The sequence below is a fragment of the Haemaphysalis longicornis genome, unplaced genomic scaffold (assembly GCF_048455015.1).
Source record: "Haemaphysalis longicornis isolate Haplotype H1 unplaced genomic scaffold, Haemaphysalis longicornis Haplotype H1 scaffold_7, whole genome shotgun sequence".
NCBI lineage: Eukaryota > Metazoa > Arthropoda > Arachnida > Ixodida > Ixodidae > Haemaphysalis > Haemaphysalis longicornis.
This window is the reverse complement of record NW_027526422.1, coordinates 30,092,323-30,117,154: the sequence shown is the minus strand read 5'-3', so window position 1 is coordinate 30,117,154 and position 24,832 is coordinate 30,092,323. Positions and strand designations below refer to the sequence as shown.

The window sequence follows — 24,832 nt, the reverse complement described above, 5'->3', positions numbered from 1 at the left end:
TATTTTACTAGCTGTTTATTTTTGTGATTTACATTCCTCAGCGTTTTTGATGTTCGCCACGAGGCGGCTGCATGGCGCAAAATCATGGATAACGGCGAGCTGCAAAAGTCTGTGAAGTCCGGCTCTGATTTCATCTATTTCCCATTCATCAGATTCACGCATTTATTTATAGAGTGACACAGGCTTGAAAGCTGCTACGATGAAGCTGGTACACAAGTACATCGAAAAGGACGGCAGTGGGTGAGTGTTTATTCGACACATCACTCGAATGTTACCTCGCTGCAATCGTGGCATTCGCAGGTAATGCAGTACTGTGCTGCTGACATTACACGACGATTTATAGCCACTGAAACATATAACGTAAATTGTATTTCTACTAAGTGGCGAATATTCCAAACAGTTCGCTTAGGTTCTACAGTGACCGTGGGACGGAGGCCGGCGAATGACTACCGTTCCTAGCACATTATAGGCGGGAGTGCCTTCCAATGTCGCTTCTAGTTACCCAGAGATTTGCAGAAGAGCTGTTCTGCGCGCGTACTTAAGGAAACCACTTTAAGGCGCGCGAAAACAGCGTGATAAACACCTTTGTTTGTTCTTCTTGGAAGTACCGCACTTATAACTTGGTCCCACCTCTCGAGGTGGCGTTAGGTGCCCAGATATATCAGCCGGAAATTCCGTGCAAGGTGTGAGGTTTCCTCGGGAGTACGTAAAGTGATTGAAAGTGTGGTGATATCCTTAGTTTTCTTACGCTACGCACTGCTTCTTTAGAAAACTGTAGAGTCCAGTGTGTAGTACGTAAAATGATTAAACATGTGGTGATATCCTTAATTTCCTTGCGCTTGCTGCTTTATACAAGTGTCGAGTCTATATACAGCAAGCAATATCAGGAAGCTCAAGCTGACGGAAAAAATTACTTTCACGTTACGATAAGCATTCTCTCCAGGGTATCGGCTTGCTTGTGTTGTTGTTTTCTGAAAAGATTGGGGGGAATGATAGGTCGAAAAGAAATTACAATGTTCACACATTTCATTTTTGAGAAACGAACAACGTGCATGCTCATGTTTTTCGTAAGTAGCGTAGTACTAGTAATCGATGGTTAACATTGCAGCAACGTCACGCTGATTCCTGAGGAAGCCGAAGACATGTGGCATGCATACAACTTGATGTCCCAGGGTGACAGCCTCAAGGCATCCACTATCAGGTTTGTAAGCGCCCTCACCTTTAGTGGGTAATGTATGAGAAAATTCGTGGCCAAGGAATGGACTGGTAAAACTCCCTATAGACGGTATTCACTGAAAAGTTTAGAGGGCGATTACTTAGCTTGGCAACACTGAAAACTGCCATGGCAGTGCTAGCTGTGCTTGTGCATGCACTTTGCACCCGCATCTCACAGGAAGAAAAAAAAATACCAGCATGGATCGTCTGCCACGTTTCAACCCGATTCTCGGTGGTGCCATCAACAGATGTATTATTAATCGCACTCAGATTATGTGTTGGCGATCTACTTTCCCTCGAACACTTCACATCCCCAGAGAACGAAATCGTAACTGCAAATGAAAGCGACATGGCACACAAGAGGCCAACGGTGCAATTGCCTGCAACCATGGATGTCGTCACAAGTGCCCTGTAATGCGTGGTTGAGTACAAAAACCAAATAATGGTTTTGAATAAATGTATCGTGCGTACGCCGCTCTAGATACGATGGTAGTGTAGAAGCTAAAGCATGCGAGGCCGTCTCCGGAGCTGTGCCGTGCTTAGAGCCGGCACAAGCGCTGGTGAATCGCAAGTGACCTTTGAACAAATCACTCAGGTTTGGCTTCCGCATGGCAAATTTTTCAGCAACAGTAGTTCTGTTGTTGTCCTTGGAACAGGTGACAGACCTTTAATGGCAATCGGCCTTCACTTGCATATGCACGGGACTTGGTCCATCATGAAGTTGCACGCATTTACAGCCTCCAAACTTTTTACCACTCTACCTAGTCGTGCAACAATTTCAACCATGTTTCGCGATAAATAGATTGTAGAGTGCTACAAGTAACAGTATTTGGCGTCGAGTTTTTACTTCGCGTTCGGTGGGTCATAGTTTGGAACTGTGACCAACTCGCTGTTGCCACGTGCTGTGCTTTATCGGGTGCTAGCACAAGCAGTACTGCCATCTTGTGGAGCCCGACGTAACTAGTGCGGCGTCGCCTTAGCAATACAGACGCTCGGGCAACAGCATGGCGGCACATGCGCATGGGTTGCCTGCGTGCGTGCTACGCCAGTGAATACAACCTATAGAAGCTATTACGGAAGAACGACGCAAGGCAGACCTGGGCTGTGGCTGCCCTTAGGCGGGATCATCACTTTACTCGCACGTGAAATCGACATGATGATGCTGATGATTACTGACGCATACCCATTGGGAGATTCAACAGAAGCGATTGAAGGTCTCTGGGAGAGGCCTTCCGCCTGCAGTGGACAATTCAGGCAGCTGTTTGGCATGCATTAAAGATCCCCTGGCAGTCAAAGTTAATCTGTAGCTGTCCCATGAGGCATGCCTCATACCTGAAGTGTAGCTTCGGCGCATTAAACCTTTAGAATTAGTTGTTATCATGATATGCTCATTACTCACAGATGGTATCCTGCTAACATCATTAGCTAGGAGTACTCATCAAATTAGCCACAGGCCGGGATTGGTGGGGACACCAGTGTAACTTGGTTTATCGTTACTCACATTGTTCTTATCAACAGCCATAAGTGTCAGTAGTTCAAAGTGAGGACAACTTGGGTGCTTGTTGCTGGCACAACTTTAATGAGATTTGAAGGTTTACCATCACCCTTAAAGGGGTCCTGAGATACATGTTGAATATGTTAAATTTTAAGCTCGAGTAATTCAGAAGCTGGCTATTAGATGTCTCAAACTGGACAATATTGGTATTAAAAGCTGCATATGTGGATTTGCATCGGACACATATATTTGAAAGTTAGAGTTACCATGCCCTTTCACCTAGGGTTTGATTGGCGCACTGCATGCTCCCATGCCTGCCAGAAAGCCTGGGCTTGGGCCGGGTAGCACGCATTTTTTCAGGCCCGAGCTGGCCTCGGGCTTGAACAAAAAGAATTTTCGGGCCATGCCAGCCCGAGCTGGCCTGGGCAGGGCCTGAGGGCCGGCAGTCATGTGCCATTTATTCTAAATTGTTGACAGCGAGAACTTTGCTCAGTGATCTGTTATGATGAAAACGAAGAAAGTTAAATGTTGAAGACAGCGAGATTTTAGGACTGGGGCTTCAAATTTTGCCGGGCTTGGTCCGGACTCAGGCTCATGTTTTAAAAGTTTGTCGGGTTGGAGCCGGGCTTGGGCATTTATGTAAATATTTTGTTGGGTGCCGGCCGGGTGCGGGCCATGTCTCTACCAGGGCGGGTCATGCAGTGCTCTAGGTTGGATTACTTACACCAGCCACCCAACTATGTGATGGTGAAGGAGTCCATGCTGAGTTTTGTGATTGTGTTGAGCATTTAAAAAATCTGTCGGTCTACATTTATAGAACAATTTAGCAAGGCTCTGAAATTCTTACTTTCTGGTAAAAGGTTTATGTTATGCAAATTTTTGTTCTTCATGCCAATATTGACAACACCAGATTTTTTGGCAGCTTGCTTTGCACACTCACCAATTTAGTGTACTCATGTTCAGCTCAGCAAGCACCGACTGTATTGTTGACAAGCTCTAAGCATTATTTCGCTCTCTTGATGCAGGAAGGTCACCACTGAGTCAGCGACAGGTAGTACTGGAAGCAACCGTGTCCGTACTACGCTTGTCATCTGCATAGAGAGCATTGATTTCGATACTCAAGCATGTGTGCTTCGTGTCAAGGGTCGCAACATTGCAGAAAACCAGTATGTCAAGGTATGGTTTCAATGTTTGTCCTCTTAGGTAGATTGAAACAGTGTGGTAGCTGGGTTCCACAAAGGGCAATTGCGGAACTTAAGGCTAACTAATTGCATTGAAAACTTAATTTCTAAGGCAACAGCCTCTAGTGGCCAGTTGTGTGAAAGTACGGTACCTGCACTGGTACCAAAAATACCATCGGCTGAGGTGTCAAGATACCCACCAATAATTGTCACATTTGCCGCGGCATCTGCATACCCACCCCTCACATACCACTCAGCTGTATTGGCCGATGACAATGACAGTGGTCGTGGAAAGCTCACGACTGATTCAGCAATCCCTGTTTGGCTGCAGTGTCAATATACCCACTCATTGGGTATGTTGACCGGGACTGGGGTGGCAGCTGACATCAGAAGCTCACTCACGACTAATTCGCCAGTTCCCATAGTGTGCGGTGTCATCATACGGGACAGCTGCCGTCAGAAGATTATGGCTGACGCATGTAGACGTACTCATAGTGGGAATTAAACATACTATAAGGCTGTTGCGTATAACGCACGTAAGGAGTCTCAAGTGTGTCTCTAAATTTTATTCTTGCCTTTCAGCTTTGGTGCAGTGTCTATAGGATACAGCCGTGATATAAATTGCTTACCCGCAAATCAACTTGGATCCGATATTACAGTAAAACCTCGTTACAAGGAGACACTGTAATGAGATACACTTGGTTGCACGATACAATTGGTTATAAGAGACATTTAAATGAAAACAGTTTGGTAGGTTTTCCTGTGTTGCCCATGTAAGCAACATAGTATCACATACAAGAGACCTTGATTACAAGAGACATGTTTCCCTGGTTGTTGAGTGTCTCTTGTAATGAGGTCTTGGGTTCACTTAGATGATGTCTACATCTTAAGTACTGTCAAATCATGTTTTACTGCTTTTTTGTTTTTGTTAGCTCGAGCAACCTTCTTTTTTTTTTTTTTTTTTGCACTGCTTGACACTTGCTGCTTGAACATCTCAATGCAAGTGTAGTTTTGTTGAATGGGTTGTGATTTCACCCTCTGTGTCGCCAAGCATCATGCTCCGACCAGGGTGCCTAGTATCGTCTTTGCTGTTTCACTTCCCAGACCCTGGGTTGCACTCGAAACAGGATACGCTACAATAATATTGCACAAGCTTCATAATCCTTGGAAGATTGCTGTGCCAAACATGTCAGGGGGAGAGAGAATAATAATAATGCCTTATTATAACCAAATACAAAATACACATGCGGGCCTGCCAAAGCCTCAGGAGGCACTGCCCGGCAGCTGACAACACTCTTACATACAAGCTTGCCATGATATATAGAATTCACTTTTCGGCGGGATTAGTTGTACAATTCAGTGCTTTGCAGTCCAAGCATTTTTTAACATTTTGTTTGGATATTCAAGTGCAGTTAACTTGTTCGGAAGGCTGTTATCCATACTTATTGAGTGAGTGACAGTTCTGGTGTGGATTACTGTCACCGTTGTTTTGCGCTGCTTCTGCAGATGGGTGCGTACCATACGCTGGACTTGGAGATGAACAGAAAGTTCACGCTTGCCAAATCACACTGGGACAGCGTGCACTTGGAGAGGCTTGGTGAGTGAGCTCTGCCTCAAGAATGCATGCTTGAAGTGTGGCAGGCACCCGCGGCGGTGGCTCAGGGTCTAAGGCATTGCACTGCTGAGCACGAGGTCGCGGGTTCGATTCCCTCTTGGTGGCCGGTTTTCTGATGGAGGTGAAAAGCAAAAATGCCCATGTGTACGAGATTTCGGCGCACGATAAAGATCCCCAGGTGGTCAAAATTAGTGTGGAGCCCTCCACTACGGCGCGCCTCATCGTCTGCGTTGCGTCGGCGCGTTAAACCTCACAATCAGTCGAAGTGTGGCAGTCGTACTAACAGGGCACGGCATCGCTCCTTCTGGGAACTTGAGCATCATCAAGAAAACCACTGCAACCAAGAAAAAATTGCGCTCGAAGGTACAACTCAGGCTTACACCACATATGGCGAGCCTCCTTTTGGCAGCATTGGCCAAGGGGCCACCCTGGGAGAGTGGTAATCGTCTGTTTGAACCCTAAACCACGGTGAATGTTTCTTCAATTACAAAGTTTCCTGTTGAAGCTGTATAACTTTCGCTTGTTGTCGCATGGTTGCAATTTAGGTGGGTGTCAGTTTTTCCTTAGCCCAAGCCTACCCCTCGTTGGGGCTTATAAGTATGAAGTCTGATTTTAATAGCAGAGTTGCTGAGGCCGACACAAATCCATCCGGCGTAGACAGAAAACCTTGAGTGCACATGAGCGCATGCCTCGTGGCGGCCGCCTGGGGTCCCCGGCACAAGGCACTGGGCACGACCTACGTGCCATGGCTTTAGAGGGGGGGGGGGGGAGGAAAACCTGAAAACCTGGGTGCATGTCAGCACCTGCCTCCCGTTGACCGCCCAGTGTCGTCCAGGCTTGCGCGTGGACTTATACCACATGAGGAGCTCCTGTCATCGCCATCGTCGTGTAGCGACCAGCGCGCCACGGGTCTGCGGTGCTGAAGATGATAACGACTAATCTGTCAAGCCACTTCTTCACAATCCATACGGGGAGACGGCCACTGTGCCAGCTGACTAAGAAGTGGACGTCTACCGATGCAAGGACACGCTACAAAAGGATTTAACCTATGCGGCTGTGCTTTGGGAAGACAACGACGACAAAAGGGATGACAACGATTGCTACTGGATAAAACACTGTACATACTTAATTGGCCTTTACCATACAGTGCCATCCAAAACGGCTTTGCACTGCTGGGGTCCGGCTGCTCTTCTCCTGGGATCCGCTGTCAGTGTGGGAAGAAGCTAGGTCAACCTCCAGCTCTGCTCTTTCTCCACCAGCCTTGCGCCACTAGTAGTACAAGCTGTGCCAATTTCTTTTTATTAGTTCACATTCATGTGTGAGTTGAAGCACTGTAAAAGCTGCAGATTGACCAAAATATAGTTTCATTCAAGTGTACATAGCGGCTAAAGTACTGTGCTGCCAAACACATGGTAACGGCTTCTATTTGCTACCACGGAAGCTGCATTTCTGACGGATGGTCTGATGAGGGATAAATAAGAAGGCACCCGTGTGTGCGAGGTTTTTCGTAAAATTAAAGACGTTAAAATAGTCGTGAATTGATGCTCAGGGGCATCGGAACAGGGGGGGCGATGGCTTTCCCTCTTTTACAGATGGTGTAGCAAAATCATTCATCGCACAACTTACACTGCAGGAAAGCCAACTTTACACAGTGAATTTGACAAAAAGATGCTGAAAAGTGAAGGCACATCAAACGCCTCAAGAAAAAAACGCTGCCCATTTTTGGAATTGAACCTGGATCCCTCGCGCCATGAAGCCGACGTCTATGTGATTGCCCCATTCTGACACGGTCGAAGCTGTCTGGATATTGAACTTTGGCCTCAACTCAGTTAGCAGGGAAGAAAGCTTTTTTATTGGGCTATTTATTGTGCTCTGCAGCATCCGTGATGTTGAATGAATATTTGATTGAGTTTGATTTGGTTTTATGTTGGGGGGGCTGATTGTGATCACTTGTGCATAATGTCATTGTAGCACCAGTGTACAGCCCCTGTACAAGCACTCAAACAAAATAAAAGACCATGATAATATTTAAATGATGATGATTATGATGCATATGGTAGCATATTTTTCGCTCCCCGTGGGGGAAAATAGTTCTGATGCCACTGTTAGTGCACCGAATAGGAAGGGGGGGCTTTCAGAGCTCAGTTTTAGCGTATGTTAGGGAGCCCAATTTGATGTCTAAGGCTACTATATAGAGCATTCACAGTGGGAATAAAGCTAAATAATTTGGAACTAAACTATCAGTTGCGCACGTGCGTAGATTTCACTGTTTAATGTTCATATTTATGTTTAGAACCAGTGTCACATGGAAGCAGTGTATGTACAAGCATAAGAGCATTTTGTGCTTTAGAGGGGCCGGTTAGGGGCATTTTATGTTCTGGGGGCTTTTAAATGGCGAGGCCGACCATCCACGGGTTTTTTGGGCTGTGCAGCCGGTGACGCCAATTTTTCACTGTTCCAGACTTGGCGTGCGATCCGACACAACATGCGGACCTGGCGGCGGTCGTGATGCAGGAGGGGCTCGCTCACCTGTGCCTTGTCACGTCTTCCATGACGTTGGTGCGAGCCAAGATCGACGTCAGCATTCCCCGCAAGCGGAAGGGCAGCTGCTCGCAGCACGACAAGGTGGGCACGGCGTTCAACCAGACCCCCCGGGGGCAAGCTTGCGTCATGTTGGGCACACTGAGTGCGCCCTTAGAGTGCTCCCTGCATGGGGCTGGGAATGATAGCAGCATAGAGTTTCATACTAATATATACTAAAGGGAAATCTGGCGCCACTGTCTGGCGGAGCCGCGCTTCAGCAAGCATTCCGTCATGTACCGATTAGGCACGTTCCACTTGTCCTTGGCATGGCTCATGAACAGGCTGGAAAGTTGGCTCTGGCTGCAAAAAAGCAACAAATTTACTGTAGAAGGTTCATCAAATTTGTTTTGTCATTATAAAATTGAAGCTCCAAAAAGATTTATTTGACAGTGGTTATTTAGAAGCTTCATGCGCGACGAAGAAGGAAAAAAATTTACCCTATTTTTGTTATTTTGGCTTTGAGACAAAAAAGAAAGAAGCCATATGGCTAGCTAAGCCAAGTAGGCAAGGAACGTCACTAGTTGCAATGGCACTGCCCACGGTGGCCCGCGGTTGCAGTGCCAGATTTCCCTCTAGTATGTGTTAGTATAGAACTCTATGGATAGCAGTGGTGATGGGTGAACAGATTTGAGGATGTAGAATTTGTTGACAGCATTTTGTTTCATCATCTTAGGCAGCTTTGCTGTGTTAGTTTGCGAACGCTTCAACCAAGTGCCGTTGTTGTACGTTTCCCTTTTGTGACCTTTAGGCCCAGCGCACTGTGTGTGCCTGATTGAGTGATGCAAGTTTTTTTTTATAGCAGTAGTGAGTGCGCCATTCAGTGCGCATCAAAAGGGCTCCATTTTCCTTCAGAAATGCCATTCACAGTGTGTCCAGTGACAATAACGCCACACCTGGCTTGTTGGCATGGCGGGAAAGTTGGCATCACCTGTGACAATGACATTTCATTTGAATTTGTGCACTCCGTGTGCAAAGAAGTTCCCAGCTGTGTGTGGCATTCGAAGCCGCTGTAGTTCTCTGAGCCCTGGCTTTGGAGTTGTATATACTTTTCAGGAAACCTTTCACTGTTTTTTGAGAAATTCAGGACTGAAGGAACGGTCTAGCTAGCTTCCTCCTCTCTGTGGCACCCCCTATTGGCAATGTGTATTAGCATTGGTGAATCCTTGAGCCTTGCAGTAACTGCAATGGCAAAGCAAGATGTCTACCAAGGGTATGTTTAATTGTGGTTGAAAAAACTTTGTTTTTGGGTCATTTAGTCACACTGCTGCCACTACCTTCCCCCTTTTATTCAAAACATGGAGGTACTCTCTAACGGACAAATCACTAACGGACAGCCATCTGAATACCACAATATGTTTATCCATGCTAAAAGTAGATTTAAAAGGCACAAGTTTATGCAAAAATTTAACAGTGTTGGTTGTGCTGCCTTGTGTTTCGCAACAGAAGCAGAACAGGTGTGTGATGCGAGGAAATTTAGCATTGCATTAAAGGGACCCTGCAGTGTAAGTAAACCTGCGCGACGTTTAGATTACACTGGCAGGAATACCTGAGTCAAATATTAATCATGAAGCGGTGAGCGTGCGAATCGCTCTGAAAGCCGCAGAAAAACTCGGCACTCAGCAAGCACTCCAAAATAAGGATAACTAAGCTACCTCTGTCACTCAAAAGAAAAATCTACGGCCAGTGCATACTGCCGGTTATGATGTATGGAACTGAAACTTGGCGCCGTACTAAACAACTGAAAAGCAAACTTAGGTCGGCTCAACGGGCCATGGAGCGAATAATGTTAGGAGTAGCACTCAGGGACAGGAAACGAGCTACCTGGATCAGAGAAGGAACTAGAGTAGAAAATATTGTATATTTCAAATAAAGAAAAAGAAATGGACTTGGACTGGCCACGTAGTGAGGCGAACCGACAACCGGTGGACAATTAGGATAACAGAGTGGATACCAAGAGATGGGTCTAGAAGAAGGGGAAGGCCATTAACCCGATGGAGGGATGAAATAGGGAAATTCGGGGGAACCTACAGGTGAACTCGAGCAGAGCAGAACAGGAGCGGTTGGAGGTCAATGGTGGAGGCCTTCAACCTGCAGTGGACATGAGTAGGATGATGATGATTATGATGAGGATAATGAAACGGGATTGGCAAAGCTTGTCTGAGCGCTTTTTCTAACAAAGGAAAAGTCAGAAATCAGGAAGGGACATGTAAATGTGAAACGATTTCTGCCTGTGCTCATGTTTAATGAAAACTCATAGAAACTCTTTTTGTAGAAACTCCCTAGTGGGTACTATCATATAATTCTTTTCAGGGGCTCATCTCCATACATATGTCTCTACGTATCTTTGCCTTGGAGGCACCAGGACCTAGGGAATTTTATTGAGGGCATTATATAAAATACCCCATATAGGTGGTATTCACTGAAAAGTTTAACTGTCAATTTCTTCGCTTGGCAACACTGGAAACTGGCATAGACATGGCTGATGCACCACGGACATGGCGCGGCTTGTGCCGCTTGCCCACACACCGCAGAAAAAAAAAACACCGGCATGCGGCGTCTTCTTCGTTTGAACTGATTCTCAGCGGTGGTGTCAACAGAGATGGTATTAATCGCACTCACAATGGAGTCAAGGCATTACTTTGTGTTCGGTGTGGTAGAGTTTGGAATGTCCAACAGACTTCATGCGCTTAGCACGGACAAGTACCGCCATCCTACAGAGCCCAACGTAACCAGTGATGGCGCACTCACATGGTTGCCTGCATATGTGCTTCGCCAGTGAATACTAGCTATAGCCCATGTATAGCTATGGAGTGAATTGTGTCATGCGTTGCAGATGGATGGACAGGCAGATTTCTGGGGGTAGTCACTTAAGAAGGCTTATGCATTAAAAGCAGGCTTGTTCCAGTGATAATTGTAACACAGGCTGTCGTACTCCCACTAGCTTTACGCTTGGTTTCAGTTTTGATTTTGGTGAGATGTTCCTGCCTCAGACCAGTGCCGTTAAAAATATAATGTGGGTGAATGTGCGAGCAATTGTCCCTTCTTACTGCCAGCGTCGCATGTACAATAACCACCGGAAAAAAAATAAAAATAAATGGAAGTTACTCTACTCGGGGGCAACTTTCTGTGGCAATGCAGTCAAAGCTACGGATCCAAACCACACCATTTCTTTGCACAGCTAAAAGTAGTTCGACAAAAATAATTGGCTGGCTGTAACCTAAGCAAGTAAAAAATATATATTTCTTATGTTTTAGCCTTGGATTGAAAATGGTAATATATGAAACAGAGAGAATTATTTTTTAGATTTTAGGATATTTTTGGTTGGGGCCGTTGCCACTAGCGTCGCATAGGTTCTCTTCCGAAAAAGACATGGCGTCCTTGTAGATGACCTTAGTCAGCTCGCCAGTTCATTCTAGGCATAGGATTTTTAAGAAGCTCGGGCAGCAAAAGCTGTCAAAACAAACGAAGCAAGTGTTTTGCAAAGTGTTCACCCAGGTGAGGCTGATTCAACCGGTACTTTCCGCAGTTTCCGCAATCCGTTTGGTTAGCCAGTTTGCTGGCGTACACGAGTGTGTGTATAAGCATGGACATGCGGCTCCTTTGGTATACTGCGCCCATGCTATGTAAGCACGCTACACATGTCGCAGGTGCTGCCCAGTTTTGAGCTCCAGAAGAGCTTACAAATCAGTGCATGCCCTCAAAACTGGAGCGCTCACAAAATTCACTTCACTTCTGAACGATACAGAGTTGGGCGGTATAGTCACCGGTCGGTCTGAATTCTCCAATCGAAGTGTTGGCTTGTGTTTACAAACAATTGAAGCGTGGGGAAGGAGATGCCAATATGCCTGCATGCTCGGTGGTCGTGGTTCAGCGCACTCAAACGCAGAGCTCATGCGAAGAAATTGAGTGTAGCAAATGCATATCTGTCAAGCTGAAACTGAAACCAAAACCAGTTTATCGGAAACTGCTTTGTTGCAGCAACACAGAGCATTAAGTTCCCCTTTCCCCTACCCCCACAGCTTTCTCTCCATTGCCGCAGAACCTTGTCTCCGAATATAGCACAGCGGCTTAGACATCTTTGAAGTGGTCCGTCAACTTGTTCTGTGCTCGCTTTCTTTCTTATCGTCTTTTTTTTTTTTTTTTTTTTTTTTTTCTTGTTGGAGAAAGATGAAGAAGGTTATGGCAGGTATGAGAAGTATGAACAGCACCAGACCTTGCAGTGCCACTATGCCTGTCACAAAGGCCTTTGTTCATTTGCTCTTACGGTGTCATGTTCCGCTTTTCGAGAATTAAGATTAACTACTTGCGGCTTTCTGTCATCCACTCATGGTGCTGTCTTTGTGCTGGCAAAAAGCTGCTCAAGGAAGCAGTACTTTTGCAAGTGCGAAACAAGATTGCTGCCAACAAAGTGATGCTAAGCAGATTTGTTGAGCTAGAGTGCAAATTGTTGCCGCCGTCATGTTTCAGGGTCTACAAAGATTTTACGAAGCAGTGATGCAAGCAATCTTGCGGCATGTCAACTTTGATGGTGAGTTTACTGCAATCGACACGCAGGGTTTCCCCCAAAAGCTATGGATGGTGCACATTTGACAATCAAAAGAAAATCACAGGGAAGGGGGATGGGGGGGGGGTCACATTTTGGACAGACATCTGCAAGATCTCAACAGATAAGATAACCTGCTTTTCTGCTCACTGAGCTGTGATCAAAAGGTGAAGCCTTTTAAGGAGACACTGAATTTAAATTTAAACATTTTCAAATTATGTATTAGCACAGGTCCTAAAACACATTTTGAACATAGGGAAAGGAATGCTGCAGTCGTTTCATTAGGCTACGTGGTAAATGCCATCTGTGCTGAGTGTAATGTTTTTATGTACAACAGAAAGTCAGCATTGCAACAAAGTTTGCAACTTCTTTTGCCTTTGAATCATGGCAATCATTTGCCCATTTATGCTGTTGCACAGCTTTTTCATGCACTTCCAGCGAGGAAAAGTTGCAGTATTTAATTAGCATTACATGCAGCATGCTTACATGTTATCTTATTTGTCTAGGCTCATCCTTCCTTAAATTGTTTTGTCACATTTGTTGAGATATGGGTGCAGCTTGTCAAAATTTGCGTGTGTCCTGCTTGAGCGCGACAATCATTTGCCCTGCGCCTCCTGTAGAAATCGGACTGAACAGTTGGTTGAACAGTGCAAACAGACATGTATTGGAACACAGATTCTCCGTCGCTTTTCGGCCATCATTTTTCATGTGTACACAAAACCATTGCTCTGCAGTCTCCGGCTGTAAAGCCACCACAGGGAATGTTGCCATCATGTACCACCAGACATAAGAGTGAGTTGCAGTAAAAATGGCTAGAGTGTATCTGTCTTTCAGCTTCAGACATGTAAAAACGGGAGTACGTTTATTGCTGCTGAAGCTGACAGAAGAAATCGGGAGGCTATACAATCTATCGGACTGGCCAGAAAACCTTTTTGAAGCCGAAAGTTATGCTGAGGCTTTAGCTCTGAGTGCCTGCTAGCAAAATTATAGGACGAGTGTTTCATTGTGTGCGAAACAGGTGTCACTGCCCTGGTGTCAATCAAAAAACATGGGTTTAGGGGCTTCAAACAACGACAGGAAGCCTGTGCATCGAGGGCTGTTTATCAAGGCTTCAAACTGGCGGGTGTTCGCAGAATGTATGCACGATGAGGCCTGTCCCTGTCCAGTGCATAGAGTTTCATACTAATATACACTAGAGGGAAATCTGGCGCCACTGTCTAGGGGAGCCGTGCTTCGGCGAGTGTTCCGTCATGTACCGGGCAGTCACGTTCCACTTGTCCTTGGCATGGCTCATGAACAGGCTTAAAAGTTGCCTCTGGCTGCAAAAAAAGCAACAATATTACTGTAGAAGGTTCATCAATTTTGTTTTGTTATTATAAAATTGAACCTCCAAAAAGATTAATTTGTCAGTGATTATGTAGAAGCTTCATGCATGATGAACAAGAAAAAAAATGTTACCCTTTTTTTGTTGATTTTGGCTTCGACACAAAAAAGAAGCCATATGGCTTGCTAAGCCAAGTAGGCGAGGAACGTTGCTAGCGGCAGTGGCGCCATCCACGGCGGCCCGCGACTGCAGCGACAGATTTCCCTCTAGTATATATTGGTATGAAACTCTATGGTCCAGTGTACCAGTGGCTCAGGAGAGAAGAAAAGAAGGGGTCATAATATGGGCCCTTTTGATATGGCATCATTACTTAATTACTATTCTTGATCATATTTACAAAATTATTGTGGGATTATGTCATTTTTAAACTGTGCTATGTGGGTATTCGGGTGTTCCATAGCGTTAGTGGAGAATGCTTAGAAACCCTTTAGTTTCTAGGATGCATAAGTCATCTTGTCAGTTTTCTTTTTCTTTTTCTTTTCTTTTTTTTTTTTCAGCCTTTTTGCTTAAAGATGTTTGTGTGAAAAATGCATTCACAAGTTCATTCTTCTCGCACCATGCTTCTCGCTAATTTCGCAACATTAATTGGCGATATGTTAGCTTTTTATGGACTATGAGCATATTTGACCTTGGTAAACTATGTGTGGACAAAGAAAAAGCCTATATTGACCCTACAGATGGCATCAGGTGGCATTGCAGACCAGTGTGAGGTCAGTGCGGTAGTTTGTGAGGTGGCCGTAATGGGTGCCTGGAGTGCTCATTTCTTCTGGGCTTCGCAAGTGAGCTGAGGCTCCGAGTACTGCTAAGATCTGAAGTACGCAATGCAGCTTAATGAGAGCTTGACAAATTATGTTATATGCAAGATGACAGGACACCCATAAAAGGTAATTTTTGTGAACTTGCATGCTTTTTTGTTGTGTCTGCTCAGTGTTTGTTGTGGGATTGGTGACTCCTTACGCTACAAAGTTTCAAGCCACTTGGGCGAGTGATGGAACAGTTTTTGCACTTTTCTGGTACTAGTACTCTATACAATGGTTGTTGGCAAATTTAGTGTTATCTCTCTAGCCGTAGCCTATACAAATAGCAACCGTGCACTTGTACAAATATGAGCCCAGCAGTGCATAGTTTAATCACAAAAACGAATGCTTGCTTTTACAGGAGAATTGTGTCTAAGTGTGCTCAATGCTTTTGCTGAACAGCTTTGTCACCTCTTGTTCTGTTTCAGTTGTCAAGTGTGTCCTGGTTGCCAGCCCTGGCTTCGTGAAAGTGAGTGACTTTTGTACATCTCGTGCTTGCCAGACGTTCCAGCTCTGAAAAGCAAATTGTATTCCAGCCGTTGTAGCCGGTTTGAGCCCAGTACCAACTTCATCAGAAAGATGGCGCTGTATTTCTCCTACTATGCTCGACTTCTGTTTCTTGTTCGTGAAACAGCTCTTGTTCAGCAAAAGAAAAAAAGGACAGCAACTTTGTGCTTTAGCCAGAAATAGAACTTTTAGGCAATGTCTGCTATGCTAATGGCGTTGCCAGGGAGAAAATCTACAGGCCTAGAATATTCCTAAGTTTCAGACATGCAGCTTAGTGGGACATGTAACTCCAAATAAGCCATGGGTGCCATGACTCCAGCATTTCCTGTTGCCGCTTTTCCATGGGGTCTATAACTGCCACATATTAGCAAGGTGCCAGTGCGATGTTGTGGCTTTCTCTTGCTTCTCCTGGTCTGTCCACGGTCTACAAAATACATTATGGTCACACCTGTAAGCAAGTGATATGTGTTGGACATGTCCGAAACAATTGCAGCTTGGTAAGATGCTCAAATTCCAACAAAAAGCTCCAAAGCTACCCTAAGTTGTGGTTCTGCATGTTTTTGTCTGCATGTTTTTTGACCACCTTTATGAACGTCAGCAACGACAACAGAAGACTCAGTACAATACATTGTCACCTTGCTTATACCTAGTAAACATTTATTCAGATTGGCTCCTCAGAATGTGGCATGCCTGCCAGAGTCTGGTTTGCCTTCTCTCCTCCTTGTTTCCACAAAGTACACATTCTTTTAAAGACAAAAAAATTACAGTACAGTTAGGACCAGTCGTAACATGCGCACAATTTCTGGGAATTGTGGTCAGTTACTGCCCGTGATTGAGTCCTTTTTGTCCGCATGTGGTACACGGAGCCTCCCATACTGTTGTCTTATTAGTCCCTCCATAGTGGCCCATTAGTCCCAGTTATCCCCACCCGCACATTGCTGTGGGATTGTTACTGCAAGTATCAACGAGCAGCATGAGGTGTTCGCTGTTTGGAACTCCCATAGTGATCACTCCACACTGCAAATGGTTCAGGCCTCCATGCTGGGGATGTTTTCTTGAATGTTGACACTCAAGTTTTTTCATCGAGACTGTGCTGTAAACACCACCTTGATGCACGGCGTCCTCTGTTGCCTAACACCTGCCAGCCGAAAATTGAAGTCTTCGGCATTGTTGGGCCAGAGCACCCAGCAAGTTCACTTGTCTGCTGAAGGCAGGCGTTGCACTGATCAGATGGGTGGAATCTCACCTCGCTGTCCAATGGCCGGCGGCAAACACGCTCAAGCCTGTCTGGGGCCTGCCAAAGCGGAGCCGATGAGTCACCGCCTACCCACCTCTTCGGTGGATCGTCTCATGCAATACCTTCACAGCCATTCATCGAATTCAAACAGCGGCCAGCAGAGGGTCCTGATTAGAGAAATCTTCACTGCTGCCAGCTGAAATGGATCCCGGGGCTATAAAAAGCTCAAGCCCTGTGAAACGGAGTCACGACAGGCGACGGGTGATGGAGACACCGAGCTGAGACGTGCTCCCACCTTTGTGCGAGCCGACTATAGGATGTCCGTGTACATTTTTGTATGTAAATGCTTCTTTAGCTCACCATCACCTGAACCGCTTCATCACTCAGCTCTGCTCAGAACTGGCTGAGCAAGGCACCTTCACTAGAGCATTCTCTTCCATTCACTGTGTGGGATGGTGCAGGTGCCATGTTAAGCTTTCCCGTCCTTGGCTTTTTGGCTTATATTTTCCTGCAAACCACGGCGTTGCTCCCAAGTAGAAAGCAACCCTACCTGTCTGCTGTCAAAGTAGGCCAAATCCATTCCCTGATTTGAAGTTCGTCTTGTGTAAACATGTCCCGCTTTGCTCGCTTATCGGAGTAGCTCTGTGTTAAGCACTGCTAATGCAATGTAAGAATGGGCAGAGGATAGATGCATGTTGACAGGTCGGCTAGTATTTATAAAAGGCTAGACTGCTCTTATTTGTGTAGGTGGTGTTCAGATTGGTATGAATGCGAAGTGGTGGACAAAATTTGCACAAAAAAAGGCATAGCTTCTTCATGTGTAAGAAACTGTGTACGTGCTGAGCAGCAATCGCCGTCCAAGGCATTTTCACGCGAGCATTTACCCCAAGTGGGTAGCAGCTCAGTCAGTGCAAAAATGAGAGCTGGAAGGATGAATTGCAGGATGCATTCGATTCTGTGGGGATTGTTAGCAAGTTGCACAGAACAGCTTCTGAATTGGAGGAAGATTTGCAGTTGTGACATCTATGTCGCCATTTTTTAGATCTTTTTACTGTTTGCTGTTCTACGTGGCATTTCAACACTTTCACTTACTCCACCCTGACTGGTTATGTTCCCCGCACCCTCCTCTATGCAGGACCAGTTTTACGAGTACATGTTCCAGGCTGCCACCAAGCTTGACCTGAAAGTGCTTCTGGAAAATAAGGGCAAGTTTGTGCTGACCCACGCATCGTCGGGCTTCAAGCACTCTCTCAAAGGTGAAGTGATACTTCGTTTCGTACTGAAATTCGTGCCAGCCAGGGTCAAATCGTCACATAACCAGAGATGACACAATGGGATTAAGGTTCATTTGAGCAAACTTGTGCTCCATAAGAAGCTAAGAAAAACACAAGCATTGAAAAAGCAGTCAAACAAGTGATGTGCACAGTTTCGCTTCAGTGAATGGACCTTTTTCCAGTACTAGTCCTCCTAGCGGCCGCCACGGCGAGCAAAAAATGGCAGTAAGGCACACGCCCCCAAGAAGGTCGTGCTTTTGGAGAACTTGTGCACAAAATATTCGTGTCCTGGAGCCCCTCCCACACCCACCAGTGTGTGCTCGCGTGTGGTCAGGCTCAAACATCTTTGCCCCTTCCTTTTGAAAGCCTTTTTGTGTGCACGTACGAGCTCGCCATGAGCTGTTTAAAAAGAGGAAATAAAAATATGCAGCGCTAGAAAGCATAGTTGCTCCCCAGGCAGCAAGCTGAACGGCACCCTTTTGTTTATTTTGCCCGAGGTGCCTGCCGAGAATAGCAGACTGGCAGCTACTGGATTAAGGTCCGTTGAATGCCAAGGTGTTTGCTCTGCATGCATTTATCTCTGAGGGCTCTCCTTTCCAGAAAAATCTAAGTAGTCTGAGAACAATGTTGATCAGGCAAGAACAGTTTAGAATAGTGATGAAGTAACTTTTCCAATCATACAAGGTTACTGGGCATGTGACAAAAGGAACAAATGCACATTTCCCTTGAAACACAGTATCAGAGAGCCAGGTGTGGCCATGTGCTGGTAACAAAACACAAGCGAGTTCCTAGGCATGACTCATGGCATATCACCAGGTTTCTACCACATATTTTCAATATTGTTCAATGCCCACAGATTCTACAGGGGCACGTTGCCTATTACCTGGACGCGTGCAACTTGCGGGCATGGCGAGGACTAAAGGCCCCTCACCTCTGTCGCCTTTGCAGAGATCCTGCAGGACCCGTCGGTGCAGTCCAAGCTGAGTGACACCAAGGCAGCCGGAGAGGTGAAGGCGCTGGAGCAGTTCTACCAGATACTGCAGACCGAGCCCAGCAGGGCCTTCTATGGCACCAAGCACGTGGAGTCCGCCAACGAGGGCCAGGCCATCGAGACCCTCCTCATTTCAGACAACCTCTTCCGGTGAGAGCGCCAGCCCCCAGACTGCAGCTCGGCCGCAGAGGTGGCGTTAACTTTTTTCGCCCTGGTGTCCTATATTTAGGACATTCACCAAACTTCTCCTAGCAATTTCAGAACAAAACCGTAACGGCTAGTTTTCTGGGAAATATTTTTTCAAGGATTCCTGTTTCGATACGTATTACCATTGCTTGTTTTTTGCTACTGCTGAACAATAGAGAGAGGAAGGCATTGCAGTGAAGACCAAACTGACATCGCAGTGACCCCAGGGACCGAAGTCCTAATTGATTACATGTCTGTAACTCCCAGCTTTATTTTTTGTATGTGGGCTCACTGGTTTAAGAAAACAAGCAAACAAAATTTTTTGTTGGATTTTAAAATGTATAGTTGCCTGATGACCCAATTAGATGTACTGCCTCTAAATCGCTAATTACCTGCACCACAAGCTCAATTTTTTGTTTGTGAGCTTATAGAATCACAATAATGAAAAAAAAACACAAAAAATCTTTTTGCTTTAAATAAAGAATTCCGGGCTGAAGGGTTATGAGCTACACAGCGTGAAAAAAGACCAAGGACAGAAGAAGACTACAAACAAGAAACAAGAGCTATTTGTAGTCTTCTTGTTGTCGCTGGTCTTTTTTCGTGCTGTGTAGCTCATGGCTTACCAACTAGCCGGAACCCTCACGCTTTTATGAAAGGGTTAATTCTGTTGACAATGTCACCCTTTGGTTGGGTCCTTAGAAATGCAAATAAAAATGTTTGTACAGTCTACGCCTGTTACAACGGACCCATTTAATCCAGAAAAAAAAAAACGTCCGCTGTAGCCAAAATATGCATTATCCGACGGGTGGGGGGGTGTACTTTGACCGGTATTGCACATGCATACTACAGACACTTTGTTCTTTGTACACGCCTGCAGCACCTCTGCACAGTGTTCGCATGAGGGCAAAGAATCGCCTAAAAACCATTTACGAAGCTTAGCACCGGCACTTGGAAAAAGGCTAGTGCATGTGGTTAGGTGTGTAAAGACGCACGAAAAGCAGAGCAAATAAAGTGAGAATATTATAACTAGAAGCAATTATTAACCAGCTATAAAAATCAGTCACGGCCATTAGAATTAGTTAGGCTCTTTAAAATCCCTTCGTGACGGGACAGGTTTACCCGAAACAGTTCATGAAACAAATCGGATCGTTGCCTGATGTTCCCCCAAGGCAGCTTCCACATGTTTTATGATTTTAGTCTGGTCATTGAAACAGCTGATATGAAATAATCTGGGGGACAGCTGTGAAGTCGAAAGTTGGAGGAGTTGGACTGCACACGACCGCCGGCAGATTGCACGCAATGGATGGGAACCAACTTGAGGCATTTCTTACCATTTTCACTGAACAGGAAAAAGACCAAACTTCACTTAACCCTAGTTCAAGAAAACAAAGGCCACTGGCATTGTCTTGGCTGCACCAACGATGCGGCTGCAAACAATGTTGCTAGACATAACAGTTTTCTTGCCAAACTAAACAAAGAAAAACCATATCGGGTGCCGGCCCCGCGGAAGTCCGCTATAAACATTTGGTAAAAACAATTTTTGCCTAAAATTTAGTCTGTTGTAGCCGATAGTGTCTAGCCGGGTCCGTTATGAGCGGAGTGGACTCCATTTGAAATGCATGGGGACCAAACAAACCAACAGAAGTGGTCTGTTATAACCGCGTAAGTCCGTTGTTGCCAGATCCACTATAACGAGTGTAGGCTGCACTACGATTAACATGTAAACAAAATGTGGTTTTGCAATTTTTTATTTTGGTGTGCGGTAAAGTTTAGTTAGCGTTATATTTAGGGTAAGTGTTTAATTACACTAACAGCTGAGATCCTGATTTTCGCCTAATGTAGTTTGCGCTGAGTGCTTGTTTCCAGCTACTCTGTTCTGATTGCTCTTAACTGGCTATAGTGCTTTGGCAGATTCATGGAAATCGGCTACCAGACAACTTTTGCCGGATTTGCAGGGCAGATTATGTGAAACACATTGCAACGTACTGATACCAGTGTCATCCTCAACAGCCTATTTCGGTCCGCAGCAGTACGAAATCCTGCCCCTATGACCTCCACAAGTTTCTGTCTTGCACTGTCCGAGTCCATCCTTTACCGTCGAATTTCCTTATTTCGTCCTTCCATCTAGTTAATGGCCTTCCCCTCCTTTTAGTCCAGTCTCTTGGCATCCACTCTGTTACCCTGGGGGTGCATCTGTTGTCTGTCTGTTCAACTACATGGCCAACCCAAGTCCATTTCTTTCATTTAGTTTGAACTATGATACCTTGCACACGAGCTTGTTTTTTGATCCAGGAAGCTCGTTCCCTGTCCCGAAGTGTTATGCCTATCATCCTTCGTTCCACGGCCCGTTGGGCCGACCTAAGTTTGCTTTCCAGTTGTCTCAGAAGACGCCGAGTTATTCATCGCAAAAAAAAAAAAAAAAAAAGAAACGGTACTAAGAAGTAGGCTGCCAAAATACAGTGGAACCCCAATAATACGACTTTCAAGGGACTGCGCGAAAGCGTCGTATGGCCGGCGTGTAATACAATCGGTGTATGGGTAAATGCTGCCCTAATAGACGATCTCACGCAGCAGGTGGGCTAACCAAGGACTTACGTATTTAAATTACTTTATGTGGCGCGTTCTCACGTAATTTGCGAACCTCTAACTGAAATCCCAAGTTCCTAAAAAAAATTTCCTATTTTGTGCCCCCTCCTCTGCAACGTATGTGCTTAGACCACCAGCCGTGTGCGTCACACATGCGAGATAAGCTAGGAAGGCCGGCGTGGCCGAGCTATAGGAGGGGAAAAGGCAAAAGTGACCAAGGTAGCAGGCAAGTGATCCAGGGGAGAGTAAGGGGGGCAGGGAAGTGGGAATTCAGCCATCACCGTGGGGTATTGCGTTACACGAGCAACGTTTTCGTGTTCGTTGACTCAAAGGGAGCATCAGATTGGTGGTCTGCCGGCTACCTCGACTTCGACTTCTCGCGATTGCCGCATAGTGACATTGGCTCTCTATTGCCGCGTGGGACCGTCGAAGGCTCCCTCAACCCACCCCCCAGTACCGCCTGCTTGCTTGAGTCTGTTCAGCAAGTGGTCGGGCCCGCTGCTGACTGTTTATCTTGCACATCGAGCAGTGCCAAACGGAGGTTTATTTAAAGGTTGGGACAAAGCGGAGGTAAAAAAGTTTATCCCCGCCAGCACTGTATCATTGGGGTTTTTGACGCATTGTTTCTATGGGGAGTTGGCCGGGACCATGGTGATACATCGAAGAAGTGGGTTGTGGTAAAATGGGGGATGAAACATCGGAGTTCCACCTAGTGTTACTTTAATACTTTGGTACTTCACAGAAATGTGCTCTTTGGCATTTTCCATTAAGTGGGAGAAAGTGGGCTATCTGTAATTCAATGAAGAAAGTGTGGGTAAATATTTGAACTTTGGGTTCTTCTCTTTCTTTTTTTTTTCTGGGCAGTTGCCAGGACGTGAAGCAAAGGAAACGCTACGTTGCCCTTGTGGACTCAGTGCGAGAAAATGGAGGCGACGTTAAAATCTTCTCCAGCTTGCACATCTCTGGCGAACGTGAGTTTGACCCCACATTCTTTGTGTGTTCGTACCTTACTACCAGATGAACAGGATACCATCACTTCTATGTTTTCACCTGTGTGTGGACGAGTGAAGTGGACTAGTACCTAAATGAAAATATACAACTTAACCAAATGTTTTGGCCCTCGCTGAAGCCAGGAGCATTATTGTTGTAATCAGGGCAATTCAGAGCCAGAGAGGGTTTCATGCCTCTACACAATAATACATAGTACCATATGCGTAGGTAATGTAGATGATGTACAGTCTAATCCCGCTACAACGAAGTTCTCTTCAGCGAAATTTCTGCTTCAACGAAATATTTCCAATTCCCCGTCAGCTAGCCATAGAAGTCAATGCAACAAAGTCCTCGGCACAACGAACCATTTGCCTGGCTTGCTTTCGCTTCAACGAAATTTTCAATGATTTGGGCTGGGTTTGAACAATTATTTTACAATAAAATAAGCATGGCGCCAGCTATCTGTAACTTCTTACACATTCAGGACGCTTAGTTTCACCGAAAACATGCGCGGTGCACCCACACTGCTACCCAAAACAAAAACAAACTCCTAGGTGGACGCCATTGTTTGATGGTGATAACGATGTGGCGGGCCGTTTTTGCACGAGGCGCAGGCCAGGTTCGCCAACCCGGAGCTATAACCAATCCGTATCCAGTTGAAATCGCGCGAATGTGCTGTGCTGCTGGCGCAATGCCGTCATGTATTTGTTGTGAGCAGCTGTCCTTACAGTTTTCCTTCTACAACTTCAAAGTCAAAAGCATAAATAATGTTTTCGTGTTTATTCTTGAACCCGTGTCGTCCGGCTTGCCTGCCAAGGGCAGTTGCTGCCCTGCCTTGTCAGAGGATAAGATAATGGCACCGTTCCTGCCATAAGCGAGAGGGGGGCTTCCAACCGTCTAGCAGCTATCTGCAAGTAGGTAATCAGCTGGGTGGAAATGCCTTGTTGTGCAGCAATACGCTTTGCGCCTGCATTTCTTCATTTCTTCACCTCTGCCCTTCTCCTCAGTATTGTGCTCTTTGGATGCTGGTAAAAAAACAGATAACCATTGGTATGTTTGTTATCTGAATAAACATGACGTTACTGCGCATCACTCCTTTTTCTAAACATCGTATTATGCTGCCAATGATGCGGAAATATCCGGGGCTATTTTTCTCGCCCTTTCGGGCTGTGTTTGGGCAGATTTCGCCTCAACGAATTTTCGCTTCAACGAAATTTTTTGCACGTCCCGTCAATTTTGTTGTAGTGGGATTTGACTGTAGTTAGTAACACACCAAGTGCACAGTGCTAAAAAGACAGAACACCAAGGGCTGTTTGCAACTGGTTTTTATTGATGATGACATAGCCTTCCCACACTTATGTTCTAAGAAATGGCTTGTGAAGAGTGTCTCACAATAATGTGTCGAGTGAGATGTCTCCAAGCTCTTATCCTCCTCTTGTGAAGACATTTAACACTCATGGAAAAGGAATTACATTTTAAATGAGCTTGTGCAATCCTTTGTGTATTTCGTACTTAGTGTTCTAGCTTTCATTTACTGAATTAGCAATTGGCGTTTATGCAACATGTTGGCTTGCGTGAGCAGAGTCTATATTGCATATGCCTTTACACTTGGATGTGCTGTACATTTTGCTTACCCTAATTTAGGTGTCACAAGTGGGGTTTGAGGTGCCTTAGGCGTAGGTTTGAGGTTAGTCTTGTTTGTCCTTTTGACCCTCAGAACTGGACCAATTGACTGGTGTGGCGGCCATCCTAAGGTACCCGATGCCCGAGCTTGAAGAAGAAGAACTGAGCTCTGACGAAGAATCCTGAAAGGAGACCTGGTTTAGCACAGTGGCTGATAATTTATATTCACTATTGTCGTGTATATACAATGTGTACACAAAGTGTGATACTGCAAAGGGCATGCACCTAAGTAAAGGGCTATCGAGCATCTGCATTGCGTGTTTCTCTTTTTAGGCCCAAGTAAGTGGAAAGCATAAAAGTAGTGATGACAGCATAGCTTACTGTTTGTTCGACGCTCACATTGACAGAAGAAACAAAATGAAGATTTTAATTAATGCCTGTCCTGGTACCAACCGACAGTGTGCAAAGGAAAGCACTGACAGCTGACACGAAAGTGACCAAAAGTTGTGGTTTGAGGTAGTTGGGAAATGAACAAGTTGGGAGATGGGTAAGGATATTGGCTCGCCTTTTCACGAGCAGGCTACAAGCCTTTGCAATAAGGGCATGCATTGGCAGAGCTTTATGT

General features: G+C 45.5%; 1 protein-coding gene across 1 annotated transcript; it reads left to right on the top strand.

Moving 5' to 3' along the window:
• Positions 1 to 57: 57 nt before the first annotated feature.
• On the top strand, positions 58 to 24,520 carry Pelo (pelota mRNA surveillance and ribosome rescue factor). Its single transcript, XM_077676532.1, has 11 exons — positions 58 to 240; positions 1,109 to 1,201; positions 3,736 to 3,886; positions 5,398 to 5,488; positions 7,968 to 8,131; positions 12,557 to 12,617; positions 15,242 to 15,282; positions 17,693 to 17,813; positions 18,780 to 18,972; positions 22,459 to 22,565; positions 24,302 to 24,520. The coding sequence occupies exons 1-11, from the start codon at positions 200 to 202 to the stop codon at positions 24,391 to 24,393; spliced, it is 1,155 nt and encodes a 384-aa protein (XP_077532658.1). The 5' UTR covers positions 58 to 199; the 3' UTR covers positions 24,394 to 24,520.
• The last annotated feature ends 312 nt before the right edge of the window (positions 24,521 to 24,832 follow it).